The sequence below is a fragment of the Vitis vinifera genome, chromosome 12 (assembly GCF_030704535.1).
Source record: "Vitis vinifera cultivar Pinot Noir 40024 chromosome 12, ASM3070453v1".
Taxonomy (NCBI): domain Eukaryota; kingdom Viridiplantae; phylum Streptophyta; class Magnoliopsida; order Vitales; family Vitaceae; genus Vitis; species Vitis vinifera.
Window position 1 is genome coordinate 24,282,899 of NC_081816.1, and position 15,706 is coordinate 24,298,604.

The 15,706-nt window shown below is 34.8% G+C and overlaps 2 protein-coding genes across 2 annotated transcripts; one reads left to right on the plus strand and one right to left on the minus strand.

Annotated features, from left to right (window-relative positions):
- The first annotated feature begins 2,143 nt into the window (after positions 1 to 2,143).
- On the plus strand, positions 2,144 to 5,342 carry LOC100264414 (pentatricopeptide repeat-containing protein At1g14470). The gene has a single exon (XM_010659603.3). It carries the CDS (start codon positions 2,436 to 2,438, stop codon positions 4,719 to 4,721), a length of 2,286 nt encoding a protein of 761 aa, XP_010657905.1. The 5' UTR covers positions 2,144 to 2,435; the 3' UTR covers positions 4,722 to 5,342.
- Positions 5,343 to 5,729: 387 nt separating this feature from the next.
- LOC100259036 (PHD finger protein Alfin1) lies at positions 5,730 to 12,654 on the minus strand. Its single transcript, XM_002271538.5, has 5 exons — positions 12,258 to 12,654; positions 12,102 to 12,134; positions 9,723 to 9,951; positions 6,371 to 6,497; positions 5,730 to 6,265 (listed from the first exon to the last, which is right to left on the minus strand). Exons 1-5 carry the CDS (start codon positions 12,355 to 12,357, stop codon positions 5,993 to 5,995), a joined length of 762 nt encoding a protein of 253 aa, XP_002271574.1. The 5' UTR covers positions 12,358 to 12,654; the 3' UTR covers positions 5,730 to 5,992.
- Between the last annotated feature and the right edge of the window lie 3,052 nt (positions 12,655 to 15,706).

The following is a 15,706-nucleotide window of genomic DNA, read 5'->3' on the forward strand; positions in this document are numbered from 1 at the left end:
GCAATTATGCACTCAAATTAGGACGTCCTAGTAGGCCTAGATGAAAGGGGGGTGTTTGGCACATGGGATTTATGGAGAAGAACAACCCAAGGGTATCTATCTGCCATTGGGCAGCCTCAATAATAGGGGAAGGTCCACGTTGTCTGGGAATTAGGCTGAGCCAGGGAGGCCAAAGGCACCCTTATGGGGCTAAGATAGGGAGGTCCATCTCTGCTTTTCATTGTGGCGAACCATGGGCTTCTGTTGTTGGAGTTCTTCCAAAGAATGGCGACATGTTTGGCTCGTCTGCATCCCTTTGTTGAGATTAAACCAAATGAACATTGTTCCATTATCAACCCACAAACAGCTTATCTAATTCTAGACATGGGTGTTAAAGATTCAGCAGAAATGGCTAAGAAGAGGGGTCCATGAATGAGTGGAACATGATCCCACCACCAGGTTGAAATTAAGCTAGACGACGACAGTGAGCATGGCCCATATAGGCTGTGTGTACCCCCTTCTCTCTGGGACAGGTACCGGACCTTCTTTAATGCACCTTTCTTCGTAGATATCTACAACGACTACTACCCCATTTCTAGTGGTTCCTATCACACCAATTAATTCACCTTAGCTACGTATTTTCCTTAAGGGACCGCTATCGATTCCCCTTGTGGACCACTATTAATTCCAACATCATTACGGGTGGAATAAGAAGGGTGATTGATATGTTGTCCCTAAACATGTTTTAAAATCGTGAGGATATTGTGTTTATGAGTCATAATAGACTATTATAAATTTCAACTACTCATGAGTCAAATATCTTTATGGATCATGATCGTTTAGTCAGTTTTTAGTTTACAAAGGAGAATAAGATGGTTGAGCAACTTTTAATCATTTGTGATATTCCTCCTCGATTAGGAAAAGAAATCTCTAACATTATATATACAATAGGGTTTTTAAACTGTAAAAGATCATTGAGTTTAGAACAGACAGTATGAACATAAAAGAGAATGTCTTGTAAGACAATGAGAAAATAGTATCAAATTGATATCCAATCCCGAAACCCTGATCAAAACTCTAAATTCATATTTTAATTGATCTTGTAATCTTATATTCATATAGATTAAAAAAAGAAATTTATAACATTATATACGTAGTAAACTTTCTATTATCGGGTATTTTACCTAATAGATCCCTACACCCAATGACCCAAATCAATTGAAATAATTTATACAGTAGTTTCAGCACAATCCTCCTCCAGCAAAGTTTCCACCAAGCCCGTTGAGTTGGCTCATCATCTTTCGCCTTTCTATCCTACTCCATTCTAGCATAGATCATTTTATCCATCCGACAGAAATGGTCTCACTCGAACCCTTATCTGAAATGGGAAATACAAGCCAAGGGCATGCCGCCAATATGTCACCCAAGGGCATGACGAGTCGAGTCATCACATATTGAGTTGCCTTTTTTAGAGATGTGACAGTTACTCTGCCTCTGCATTGAAGTTACCTCCCAAACGTGGCATGCTACATGTAAACGACAAATCTTTTTGATGGCTGATTTTTTACTGAAACTCGTGGGGGCATAATTGGTTAGCGGTCAATGAAAAATTCTAGAGTAAAATTTGGTAAATGTAGCCTAGCTTCAATGCCAGTGTGCTTGGGTATCCCCAATTGGTTACCAAAAATTTGAAGGCGCGCGCGCGCACACGAAAAAAGGGAAAAATATACTTTTAAAAATAATAAATTATTTTTATATATTATTTAAAATTCAATATATTTATTTTTTTTCTTATATAAAAATTAAATATTTTAAAAACATATCATTTTAAAATTAATTTTAATTATATTTATTTCTCTTTTATATTTTTTATGATAAATCAAATATAAAAAATTAGTTTTTTTATTTCCTTTTATACCTTATAAGAAAATTATATCATGTAATTACTACTTAAATTTTTGGGTTATTTAATTAAAATAGTAAAACTCAAATTTAAAAATCTAACTCTTAATCATTTTGACAAAAATATTCTCATATTTTTTTATTTTATTTTTTATAAAAATAAACATTTCTTTTAAAACTTACATGTAAATACTAAAAATAAATAAGGACATTTAGGTTAAAAACAAATTACTATTAGAACAAAAATATGAAATAGGTTAAATTCACAAATATAAAGATTATTTCAACCATTTTAACGGAATAATTCTAAATTTTATAATACATTTCCAATATTGGATACAAGAAGTTCTTTCAAGTACTTCTTTGGTAACTTAAATTTTTCATAGCTCAAAGGGTTTTTGATTCAAAGTTGGAAAATGTACAAAATCGTTAACATTAAGCTTGAATTTGTGGACAAATTTCAGTACACCCACCATCCTGAAATGGAAGGTGTTGATAGCAGTGTGTTAAAGGGCAAATTTACCTGAAAATATGAGAATGGTGAAGTTGATGTGATGCTAGAGTTGGGTAGCATAGCCTCCAGAGTAGGCAACTTCAATCATCTTAGGCAGCTCCATGCACAGATCATCCACAACTCCCTCCACCACCACAACTACTGGGTGGCACTGCTCATCAACCACTGCACGCGGCTCCGTGCGCCACCCCACTACACCCACCTCCTTTTCAACTCCACCCTCAACCCCAATGTCTTTGTCTTCACCTCCATGCTCAGATTCTACTCCCACCTCCAAGATCATGCCAAGGTGGTGCTTATGTATGAACAAATGCAGGGCTGTGGTGTGAGGCCTGATGCGTTTGTGTACCCCATCTTGATAAAGTCCGCAGGCACTGGCGGAATTGGATTCCATGCTCATGTGCTGAAACTGGGTCATGGCTCTGATGCCTTTGTTCGGAATGCGGTGATTGATATGTATGCCAGGTTGGGTCCAATTGGGCATGCCCGGAAGGTGTTTGATGAAATTCCTGATTATGAAAGGAAGGTGGCGGACTGGAATGCCATGGTCTCTGGGTACTGGAAGTGGGAAAGTGAAGGGCAGGCGCAGTGGCTCTTTGATGTGATGCCTGAGAGGAATGTGATTACTTGGACTGCTATGGTTACAGGGTATGCCAAGGTTAAGGATTTGGAGGCTGCCAGGAGGTACTTTGACTGCATGCCTGAGAGAAGTGTGGTGTCCTGGAATGCAATGCTCTCGGGTTATGCCCAGAATGGGCTTGCAGAGGAAGCGTTGAGGCTGTTTGATGAGATGGTGAATGCAGGGATCGAACCTGACGAGACGACGTGGGTCACTGTCATTTCTGCATGTTCATCGCGCGGGGATCCTTGCCTCGCAGCCTCACTTGTCAGGACGCTCCATCAGAAGCGGATTCAATTGAATTGCTTTGTCAGGACGGCATTGCTTGACATGTATGCGAAGTGTGGGAGCATTGGGGCTGCTAGGAGGATTTTCGATGAGCTGGGTGCGTACAGGAATTCAGTAACTTGGAATGCTATGATTTCTGCATATATGCGAGTTGGCGATTTGGATTCAGCCAGGAAGCTCTTCAACACTATGCCTGGAAGGAATGTTGTCACATGGAACTCCATGATTGCTGGTTATGCTCAAAATGGGCAATCTGCCATGGCAATCGAGCTTTTCAAAGAAATGATCACAGCCAAGAAGTTGACACCAGATGAGGTGACCATGGTGAGTGTTATTTCAGCTTGTGGCCATCTTGGAGCGTTGGAACTGGGCAATTGGGTTGTGAGATTCCTAACTGAAAACCAGATCAAGTTGAGCATATCAGGACACAATGCCATGATTTTCATGTACTCTAGATGTGGGAGCATGGAAGATGCCAAGAGGGTTTTCCAGGAAATGGCAACAAGAGATGTGGTTTCCTACAACACGTTGATCTCGGGCTTTGCAGCTCATGGCCATGGAGTGGAAGCCATCAACCTAATGTCCACCATGAAAGAAGGCGGTATTGAACCAGACCGGGTAACATTTATTGGAGTCCTAACAGCATGCAGTCATGCAGGATTACTAGAAGAAGGCAGAAAGGTCTTTGAGTCCATCAAGGATCCAGCTATAGATCACTATGCATGCATGGTTGATCTGTTAGGCAGAGTGGGTGAACTAGAAGATGCAAAAAGAACGATGGAAAGGATGCCAATGGAGCCGCATGCAGGAGTTTATGGGTCTCTCCTAAATGCTAGCCGCATCCATAAACAAGTTGAACTTGGGGAGCTAGCTGCTAACAAGCTGTTTGAGCTCGAACCTGACAATTCAGGAAACTTCATTCTCCTCTCAAACATATATGCTTCAGCAGGGAGGTGGAAGGATGTTGAGAGGATCAGAGAAGCAATGAAGAAAGGAGGAGTGAAGAAGACAACTGGATGGAGTTGGGTGGAATATGGCGGTAAGCTGCATAAGTTCATAGTAGCAGACAGGTCCCATGAAAGATCAGATGATATTTACCAGCTACTGATAGAACTAAGGAAAAAGATGAGGGAGGCTGGGTACATAGCTGATAAGAGTTGTGTGCTGAGGGATGTCGAGGAGGAAGAGAAGGAAGAGATAGTGGGGACTCATAGTGAAAAATTGGCTATTTGCTATGCTCTTCTAGTGAGTGAAGCAGGAGCAGTGATAAGGGTGGTGAAGAACCTCAGGGTGTGTTGGGATTGCCACACTGCTATTAAGATGATATCAAAGTTGGAGGGAAGAGTGATCATTGTGAGGGATAATAACAGGTTTCACTGCTTCAATGATGGACTATGCTCTTGCAAGGACTATTGGTAATAAGCATAATGACAGGTTCTTCGCTATTGTGTTTTTTTTGGATAGGCAAATAAGACACCCTCGTAGAAGGGAAGTATAGAAAGAGCCCAAAGGCAAAAAGGCAAAAAGACAATCAAAAGTAACGACATTTACAACACTATTTTGAGCACAACCACTCAATAAAGCCTAGCTTGAAGAATCTGGCGAGACCAATGCTAAAAGCTACAAATAAGGAAATCTTCAAGAAGTTGATCCGAGTGTTGCACCTGTTCAAAGGATCTTTGATTATGCTTCCATCAGATTGTTCAGAACAGGCATAGAGAAGCTTTTCTCCGAGCCAGCCTTTTTCTTCCTGCTCATAGAACCTGAAAGTCAACAAATTAGCAACTCTTTCACCAAAGGAGGACCCAAGAGATGCCAATTAGAAAGAACAAAGAGTGGCACAACCCCATGGCTTTCCCACAGTGAATGAGGATGAGCATGCTTTTATGACTAACAGAGCATGATGTTTCATACACAGAGAGAACAAAAGGTACTATGCTGTTTTTTCACTAATAGAAAGGTGAGCATCGAATATTGTGTTGATGTTAGTTGAGATGGCAAATCATACAAGGGAAAAAAAGGGGATTAGCATTGCCTTGATGTCTTTAGCTTACCTCTCCTATTTCCAAAACTTTTTACAAACCAAATCATGTTCAGGAGCATTATAACCAACATATAATCCATTCACAAGCATTTCAAATCATTTGGTCTTTAAAGCAACAACCCTCTCCACCACCTTAGAAAGGTAAATTACTGATTTCAGTTTTGACCCACCTACCAATACGGAGTGTAATTGTGGCTTTTCCCTAATAAATTGTGATTACAATAAGAAAACCTAACAGTAAGCACATGGATTACAACAAGATGTAACACGAAATAAAGACTTGCTGTACTAGCTGACATGCACCAACTTCTACACCATGCTCAGATAACATAGAAGTAATCAAGGAAATTTATGCAGAAATCAAATGATATACATCCAAATCAAACTGAGAAGAGATGCAGGAAACTGTTATATATCATGTCTTGGTTAAGAAGTATTTGAAAACACAATTCCCAATTATCTCATGATAAAGCAGGTAACAGAAAAGAGTAGCAAAATAAAAATCCCATCTGCAGGCATTCTAATTCGTAACTAAAATGGAGCACTGTCTTGTCTTTCCTCACTTGCAAATAGTATCCAAAAAGTTTCTAACCCTTAGATGTCTTTTGTTCAATTGATGTTTCTCTCCAACCTCAAAACCTAGATTTTAAACTCTAGCCCTTTTGTTACTGCAACCCGGGCACTTGTATTGCTTGATATGCTCAGCCTTTGCAGGTGTAATCTTAACACATTTGCCATGGAACCATTTCTCACACACGTCACAGCAAATCCAGAATTCATCATTAGCATAGTTATCCCCACAAGCTCCACAGATGGCTCCTTGTTCATCATCTTCAGCATCTTCGTCCCCACTCTCGTCTTCTTCCTTGGATGGAGGAGACACCTTTACTCCCTTGGTCTGGGGTTCAGGTTGCCGAGACTGTTTAAAGCAGCCAAACAAGCAACAGGTAAGTAACTTGATACAAGTAATGATAAATGCAGGAAATAAAGAAAAAGCAATTATGTAAAATTGTTTGCTCCTTACCATCTTCCCACTTGATTTGCTTTTGTTGCTGTTGTTGTGATTACCAGACATATCTCTTTGTTGCTTAACTCCTGTCACAACTTCAAATATGGTTGGAAGCTCGTTTATCATCTGGAAAAGCCTCTTCCTGTAAATTGCAATTTCGATTGAAATTAGAATCATGGAGTATCAAAAGACCTTCTAGATTTGGTTTTGAACTTTAAAGAAACCATATTTCTTCAGTATTAGTTTCTTCCTTTAGGGTATGAAAGGCTTCCAATATCTTCAAGGACTTCAGGGATGTTTTCTAGTTACTCTTTCCAATGTGGCCCAGCATTGGCTTTTGTTCAGGAATATTTATGCTTCATGGTTGATTTGATTCCAGAGAGTTCATCCACAAGGCATTGAGCACTTGATTCACAATGTGCAGATTTATGAGAAATAGGGGTAACATATTTTGACTTAAAATGAAGCATGACGAGTGATGCTGTCAACATTGCAATTTACACTGTAAAAGAGAATATGCCCAAGTAAAGCAACATAAGTCAATGCGGCCAAACATAGATAAGTCACTGGTTCTCTATCCTCAGAGAGCTTCAAGGAAGGTCCCTCCCCAGTGTGTATCTGGTTGGAAGGAAGCACAGAGGTGGTGGGTTCATGTCTGGAAAAGAAATAAGATGATGTGGAAACTGGAAAGAATGCACATGGAGTTTTTGGTATTGATCACCATGAAGCCCTTTCAGATAAGGATATAGGAATCTATAAGATGAGTACATGGACAGGTAGCAAAAATGAGCTTAGGTTATTTTCTGATTTGGGGGTGGGGACCAGCCAAGAAGGCTGGGATTTAAGGTGCAGAATGGGTGGGCAAGCAGGGTGTTCATTTCTGGCAAGTGCAGTGGTCAGGTTGAGGGTATGGTTGGGGGGGAGAATGGGTGAGTAGATATGCTTATGTTGGAGAAGCTGTTGGATTGTGGACCTGGAACTATAGCTCATAGCAGAATCAGATGAGAAAAGGAGAATACTGCCAATGCTGAAAAGCAAGGGTGGGTAACGGTGGAGGTCAATATTGAAGCTCAAAGTGAATCTTCAAATCTATTGAGGCATTAAACAAGTATTTGGGAATTCTCCTTCAAGAGCTCTGAAGAAGAGGATTCTCAGTTGTTCTTTGGCTATTGAGCAGTGATGGAGAGATTGGGGAACATCAAGTGGAAAGAGGGAAAATATCAGCTCAAGGAAAGATCAAGAAGGAAATTGGGCAAGCTCAAGTGCCTCATCAAAAGAAAAGATTGGAGATGTTGAGAAGAGAGTAGTAGGTGGGAAGGGAAAAGGATAACTAATTTCTCCATGAAAATGTAACTTCTATGTTGGAAGGTTTGTGTGTTAAATGTGCAACATAGCAAAGTAAAAACTAAGATCACCTTAAAGGAATGAGAAATAGATATCTCACTCTCCAAGAAACAAGCTAGAGAAGACGCGCCAAGAGGTGAGAAGAGATTCGTGAATGGCACCTTCGCCTAAGGGGATTGTCATGGGGCTGTGACTATTTGGGACAAAGGATGCAACCTTTGTCAACACTATGAATGTAATGATTTTTTTAGAAGTAATAACCTTTTTGATCCAACTACAGTGAAACAATCAAGGACACATCATCTAGACTGGACAGATACTTTTCCCTGAGAACCTAGAGGCACATTTTCTGAGAGCTATTCAATATCTATTAGCAAGACCTTTGCCAGATCATTCACCTATTTCTGAGGGTTCTAATGGTTTAGCAAATAGGAAGAATGCTTTCTGGTTTGAAAACCTGTGGCTCAGGAAGGTTTGTTCAAGGTGGTGGAGGCCCTTTTCCTACAAAAGCTAGCTCTGTTTCTTCAAAGAAGTTGAAAGCATTGATTTAAAAATTGAAATAAGGAGATTCTTGAGGTGTCTAAACTCTAAACAGTTGGAAAAGACTGGGTTGTTGGGAAAAAAGGAGGGGGGCCCTTGTAATATGGCCAAAAACCTTTAGAATTGTTAAAGTAAGGTGTAAAGAAGAAAAGGAAAAAGGAAAAAGGAAAAAAAAACACAGAAGCAAGGAGAAGACAAGAAACATGTTGTTCCACTTTTTTCAACAAGTAGGTGAATGTTTAAAAAAAGAGAGAACATGACATTCAAACAACTTCCTAATGCACAATGGTGTTCCTTCTAAAATAACGATATAACATAATTTAATGCTTATCCATCTCCACTATTTCCTTCAGTAGCAAATTCCATTTTTAACACACCTAGAAATATAGAATAATACCACAAGACCAATACAATAGCCGAAATGTACAAAATTTGCTACTACATTCTTGTATAGTAGTTGGATTTCACCAGAATCCCAAATCAGTATCAATGCTGCAATAAAAAGTAATAAGTAAAAAAACTAACAAAAAAGAAAAGCTGTCTTTTAGAATTCCATGAAAAGGAAAAGATCATGAGAGAACTTCCAAGCAGATTAAAATCACTAAACCCTATAACTTCGTAATCAAAGTGATGATGCACTTAGGTTCCCATCCTCAAGCTAAAAAATTTAACATCATCTTATCACTGAAAGTGGGCGCACATTCTATGGAAACTTAAGTAATAATGCATTTTCAAGATGACAACCATCAAATGAAATAAATTAATTTAAATTAGAAATAATGAAGGAAAAAAAAAAAAAAGCAGTGAGTGTTCACAAAAGGACCATTTGGTTATCACAGAAACAAAAATATCCCATTTTATTTCATTCATATTTAGAGGTACAAGTGAATGGTGCCAGTATACAAAGCAAAAATATTACCAAAAAGGTGGAAATGAAGTGGCATCACATCTTAATGGGATTGGATAAAGGTCCAAAAATGAATGAATATGTACCTTCTTGCACTGATTATACATGGATTAACCAAAACAGTATGGACATAACGAAATACATATTCAGGAATTAAATTCCACATGTTCACATTATCCATGTAACTAAGTTCCATTGAGTGGAAAAAAATGTTAGGTAAAACATAAAAAATAAATGTATGGAAGAGAGTCTAGGAGTAGCAGAAAGAGTGTGAAAAAAGGAACCGACTGATATTGTTTGTGCATTCTTAATTAACATTGGAAGCGAGACTAAGGCACTGACAACACTAAGTGTGCTGCTGAAAGCCAAATGTAGTGGAATTGTTAGGACTGCTGAAAATAATGCACAGTTCACATGGGGGAAAAAGTAAACAATAAAGCCTAAAAAAGAAAGTAAGGTTTCAAGCAGAAGGATAGAGAACTGGAGATACTTCACCACCATGACTCACAAAAAAACATTTGAAATTTGACATTGAGAAAGACAGGAAAGTTTCAGTGAAGTTCCAAAAAGTGTTACCTTTCACTCTTACCAAACCCAAAGCGGGCACCAAAATAGAATGCAACAGCAAGCAACCATGAATCACTGTGCACAGCAACCAGTGATAACCAGTCTTTCTCTTGCATCCCATCCCTAGCAAAGTTTATACCTAATGCTGGTTCTGGAAGCTCAGGAGGTACCTCCTCAACAGGCAGGTTAACTTCCCATGTCTCATTTGGAAGTCCATACAGACACAAGTTCTCCTTCTCTATAAGAACAAATTTACAAACATCCAAAATAAGCAAGTTGCACTCATTTATGCCAACATAAGATATATATGGATAATGTAAAAAGTGAATATAAAATAACCATAGAATGATCCCCAATCATAAAAAGTACTTGTTTACATTACATGAGAAATGGGGAAAGCACAAGATGGTAAATAATTTCAGACTGATTTTGATTCTTCTATCACCGTGTAAAATACATTAAATAATAAATATTCCAAAGTTAGGTAAAGATGTGAAAACTTAATTATCGTACTTCACCACTCAAACTGGTTATCATAATTATGGTGTTAATTAATCATGTCTTTTAACAGCTAGAGAGGCAAGAATCGAGGGTAAAAGAAACAGCACGATCCAGGGAAACAAAAAATTAAAATTTAATGTTCCAGCAATTCCTGAGAGAAGCCCTAGAAAACAGCTATATGCAAACCAAACATTGCATTGGTGCGATGCAAGGAAGCAAAAAATAAAAATTAAATGGGTTGAACAGCATTAAACTGACAAAGAGAAAATCTAAGTAATATACCCTTAATAACCAAATCTGGGCAGATTCATTTAATTCCATCCTCTGGAATCAAACCCCCAGATCACATATGGTGGATTCAAATTTCAAGAACATGGATTAGTATAACCTCTGAAGCATGGACATGGGCAAGAGATGTAAATACAACATAATATAAAGACATCAATACAGAAAATCCTAAGAAATGTACCATATATACAGCCAGGAGAATAAAGAAATAAGTATGAAAATCAAGAAAAGGTGCCAAAGAGCATAAACAGATTAAAACAGTGATTCTTGAAACCCCAAAATGGAAGTTAAACAACAAAGAAAAAAACTCAAATAACCTATAACAGGAACCATCAACAATATTGTAAAAGGCTTTCTTCATTCTCTCAAAGCTTTGATATCAAGAAGTAATATTATGACTATTTATTATTTTGACATTAATAATTAAAAGAATAATTTGCAACATGAGAAAATACTTATTCACTTTCATTACTTGCCTTTCCAATAACATTACAATAAAGAGTCTCTCACTTACCACCATTCTTCTTTCCAAAATTTTATATCTTGTTTATTCTGCACTCTTATAAATCTTACAACAAAAATTATATATTATGGAAATGAATAAATTCCCCCACATTGTAGACAGATTGGCCACATGTCCTACATCAAATAAGCTTTGTATTCCCATTATGAAAACAATGAATACAAAATAAACTTCATATCCCCTCTAGAAGATAGAATCACATTTCTGTTTAATCAACAATTGCAATCACCCAAATCCGAGGGAGCCATGCCAACTACTTTACCAAATACCAAACAAGTAGTTTCTGCAATTATCCATTTAGCTTTGTGGAAGATTGCTGCCTAAGTAACCAATTGTGGCTCGCTATGAATGCTAACCAATCTAACAAATGATATCTTTCCCTATTTGGAGGACAAGCATTTATCATATGACATATATTAATTACATTTATTTGAAATCAATTAGTAAAACAAAGAGTACAACCAAAGAAAATGTCAACACCACAAGACAACTAGAAAACAAGCACAGACAGAAAATCATAATCAATTCGCAAAAAATATAGCTAACGGTTCATTCTGAAGTCCCTGAATAATTCAACCACGTGGACCCTATGATCGCAGTTGCATTTCATCAATAATGCATCCACATGTCCCCCATGTTCATGATTGCAGTGAATGCACTCTCCCTTAAGATGCTAGGGTTTTAGACCATGAAGAGACAGGGAAACCAAAATTCAATGATCAAGAGGAGGGTGTTGTTTGTGTGCTTGGAAAACCAGAAAAGTAAGAAAGAAAGCCTTCCAAATACTGAAATAAAACTTTGAAAAACAACACACAACATTGGAAAACCAGTCAAAGAATGCTCTAATCAGAGAAACACTCAACAGTAGAGAATCAGAAAACACCCCACAAAACCAGTCAAAAAATGCTGTAATCAGAGAAATACTCAGCACAATCATAAACAGTGGAGAGTCATAAAAAGCACCATAAACTAAAACTCGCAATAAGGAAAACCCATAAACTAAAAAAACTATAACAAGTCCCATAAAAATCAAAATCAAAATCAAAATAACCCTGGAAGCAGAAAAAATAACTTACCAGGATCGCACTGCTGGTAGAACTTTTCAACTTCTGCAATACCCACAAACACCCATTCAACAAAATCATCAAAATACGAACAAAACAAGGAAAAAACACAAAAAAACAACAGAAAACCATATGCATATATATACACAGAGAAGAGAGCAAACGAACCGGTGGTGAGGGCCTTGATCAAGCCGGCACGTCTGCCTCTGTAATCGCTGAAGACCTCTTCAACAGTTCTGGGTACCGGGTGTGGTGGCAGTCCCTCCATTCCTCTCAACTTTGGGGCTTATTCAATTCCAATTCTTACAACACAATTCAGACAAACCCTACCCCTTTTCTAGGGTTTCTTTCTTCTTCCCGTTTCACAAACAAATTTGGGGAAAAGGGTCCCTCTTCTCACTATCAAACAATCAATTTGTTGTGAATTGAAGGAAATGGAATTGGGAAATTTGTATAAATTTGAATGAATTTCCTTTCTCTTTTTTTTTTTTTTTTTAAATGATAAATTTGGGTTGATTTCTCCTCTCAATTTCTCTCAATTTTTCTCAATTCTCTATAACCCTCACCCATCCCCTATGCCCACTATATATACATGAATTCCTTGTTCTTCTTTCACAACACTTGGCATCTTTTCATTGGTTGTCCCACGCCTTGTGGGCCCATACTTGTATCTCAGGGCTGTTTGGTTTTAGTCCAACCTTCTCTCTTCCAATGGAAAATGGAATTCAATAAAGTATTCTATTAGGTCATCTAGGGTTCCTCTCAAATATTTTTTCAAATCCCAAAAAAAAATATTGAGGGAATGATTTGAAAAAAATTAATGAAATTTATATATTAAATATATTTTTGAATTTAAATACCAATAAAATTCACATGCATAATGTACTGTATAAATTTTTCCATCTATTAATGAATTATATTAATAAATATAAAATCATCTAATATGACAATAAATAAAATATTGATTGTTGTTACATATTCATAAGATTTTGAAATGAGATTTTATCTTCCTTATTTCCAATGAATATCGAGAAAATAACTAAATGTGGTATCATTGAAATATTTTTCGAATCTAACATATTTTTACGTTAAAATTACACTATAAAACTTTGTTATATTAATTTAAGATGGATTCATCGTTGAAACAACTAGATATGGTATCGTTGAAACAATTTTAGAATCTCAAACTCTTTTAAGTTAAAAAAACATTATATGAATTTGATTTATTCAATTAATTTACGATTAACTGGCATCACAAATACTTTCAATATTTATAACTATTTTACAATATATGACATTAATTAATTGAAGCGTAGATTAATATGTTAGGTTTAAACAAAAAAATGGTTTTCTTTAAATTATGGTGCCTATTTAAAAATAAATAAAATGAAAAACCATATTTGCAATGCTTCTATTCATAAATAGTTGTTTTAAGTAGACTTAAAATAAATTTAAAAAAAAAAATTGGATTAAAGATGTTTGATCAATTAATTAGACAATATTATGTAAATAGTGGAGTTATCATTTGAATAAATACATTTTTTTCAATAATTAAGTAATGGTCTTTAGGGAACTTTTAGGAGCCATTATTATAAGTTTATTATTATTATTATTATTATTATTCAATAATTAATCAAGTCATATATGATATCCATATGTATATTTTGCCTAAACATCACCATTAGTAATATTTGAAGCCCCTTAACATAAGGATTTGGCTAAGTAGAGAAGAATATTCTTCTAGTTTTCATTTTCAAATAATTCATGCAGCAATTTTTATTTTTATTTTTATTTTTAATTTTAATTTAGGTGTAAAAAACTATGCATTTAGTGTAGTTTATTTGATAAATTTTAAGATTCTATTTGAATTATGAAAAGTAATAGAAAAAGAGAGGAAAATGATTGAAAAATAAATTTGATTTGTCTTGTTTTGTTGATGATACGATGTATGAAATAATATCTTTTATTTTTTATTTAAAAAAAAAAGACGAATCAACTCAAATAATTACATAAGGAAAATCTGTCTCGAGTTTAAACTTATATCTTATTTTTTTTAATCTTCTTTTTATCACTTTTTCCCTTCAACTTTTTAAGTGTATCAATAATAATGTTACTGCCTAATGATATCATAGAAACACAATATATGATGGTACTTTGTCTTGAAACAAAAAGTCTAATTCTTTTGGTATTAATCCAATGACAAATTTTTATTATTTTCTTTTATTCCAAACAAAAATTTGGTAGACTAATTATGAATGTTGGCAGCATTTGAACCATCTCTCTCATCCCATTACTATGCTTTAAAAATATATGGATCTTGTGCTGTTTTTCCTAACACAAATCATTAGGATGATTCATGGTAAGAAGAGTTAAAACATTAATAATAAAACAAAGTATTTTTATTTTATAAATTTCAAGAAGCAAAATGGTTAAGTCATGTACAAAAACAAATAAAATTGATAATATTTCATTCAAGTACTTTTATAATAACGGAAAATAAAATTGTAAAATATTAGAGAAGAAATAAGTTGGAAGAGAAACTATGCGCCTATTTGGGAATTATTTTTTAAAATAGTTTTTTATTTTTCATAATAAAAAATCATGGAAAACACATTTAACAACTAAAAACTGTTTTTTATTTTATATTTTAAATAACAAAAAATAAAGCATTTTCAAAAAACATATTTTAATTATTTTATATTATTTTCACTGGTTTTTATGGTGATTGTGTTAATAAATAATTATGCAAGCATGTTAAATAATTAAAAAAATATTAAATATAAAAATTATTTTAAAAAATATTAAAAACGAGTTAAAAACATTTTATGTTTTCAAATAGACTTTTGCTTTACAAAAATTAGACAACAGTTTTAAAAAATTGTTGTCAAATTATTTTTCAAAATTAATTTAAAAAATAGTTACCAGATAGACTCTGTAATATTTATGTCATCCACATATCTTTAGTTTACAAATTGTTAGAATATGATTTATTTATTTATTCGCACCAAAAATTATAATGTTTACGATCATTCGCAAGTTTCATATTGTAACAAATTCTCATAACACAATATTTATTTATTCATGGTACCATAGATAAATACATGTCTCATTTGAAATCAATTTTTAGGGAAGCTTAATTGCATATCGTACCAACTAAGATTTGGAGTAATTGAATAAATCTTAATGCAATTAACGAATTGAGTAGTGGAAACTTAATTTTTATAGAAAATTATTTTTCAAAATTTTATACCAAAAACACTATTTTTATTAAGATTTGAATGATGTAAATTATATGAAACAATTAATAAATTATAACAATAAAAAAATAATATATTGTGACATATATTTTTGTGAAAGTTTGATATAAATGACTTTTAGGTGATCAATAATTTTCCTTACTCCATATGTATTGACTTGAAAAAGTTGCGAATTTGTACATAGAATATCTTTAATTTTAGGATTATTTAATTGGAAGGATGAAATAATTTCAAATTTATAAATTTAACCATTTATATTTTTTAGCTTACAAACATGATCAAACTTTGACAAAAATATCTTTATATTTTTCTTATAAAAATAATATTTGAAAAAAATAGCATTATTTCTTTCTAAAAATG

Bases quoted from the DNA above. Each gene is read 5' to 3' on its own strand.
- LOC100259036 (XM_002271538.5), bottom strand. From the start codon at position 12,357: ATGGAGGGACTGCCACCACACCCGGTACCCAGAACTGTTGAAGAGGTC. The intron at 12,135-12,257 runs GTTCGTTTGCTC...TGGGTATTGCAG, and splicing joins GATCAAGGCCCTCACCACCG to AAGTTGAAAAGTTCTACCAG. The intron at 6,266-6,370 runs GTAAGGAGCAAA...TGCTTTAAACAG, and splicing joins GCAAATCAAGTGGGAAGATG to TCTCGGCAACCTGAACCCCA.
- LOC100264414 (XM_010659603.3), top strand. From the start codon at position 2,436: ATGCTAGAGTTGGGTAGCATAGCCTCCAGAGTAGGCAACTTCAATCAT.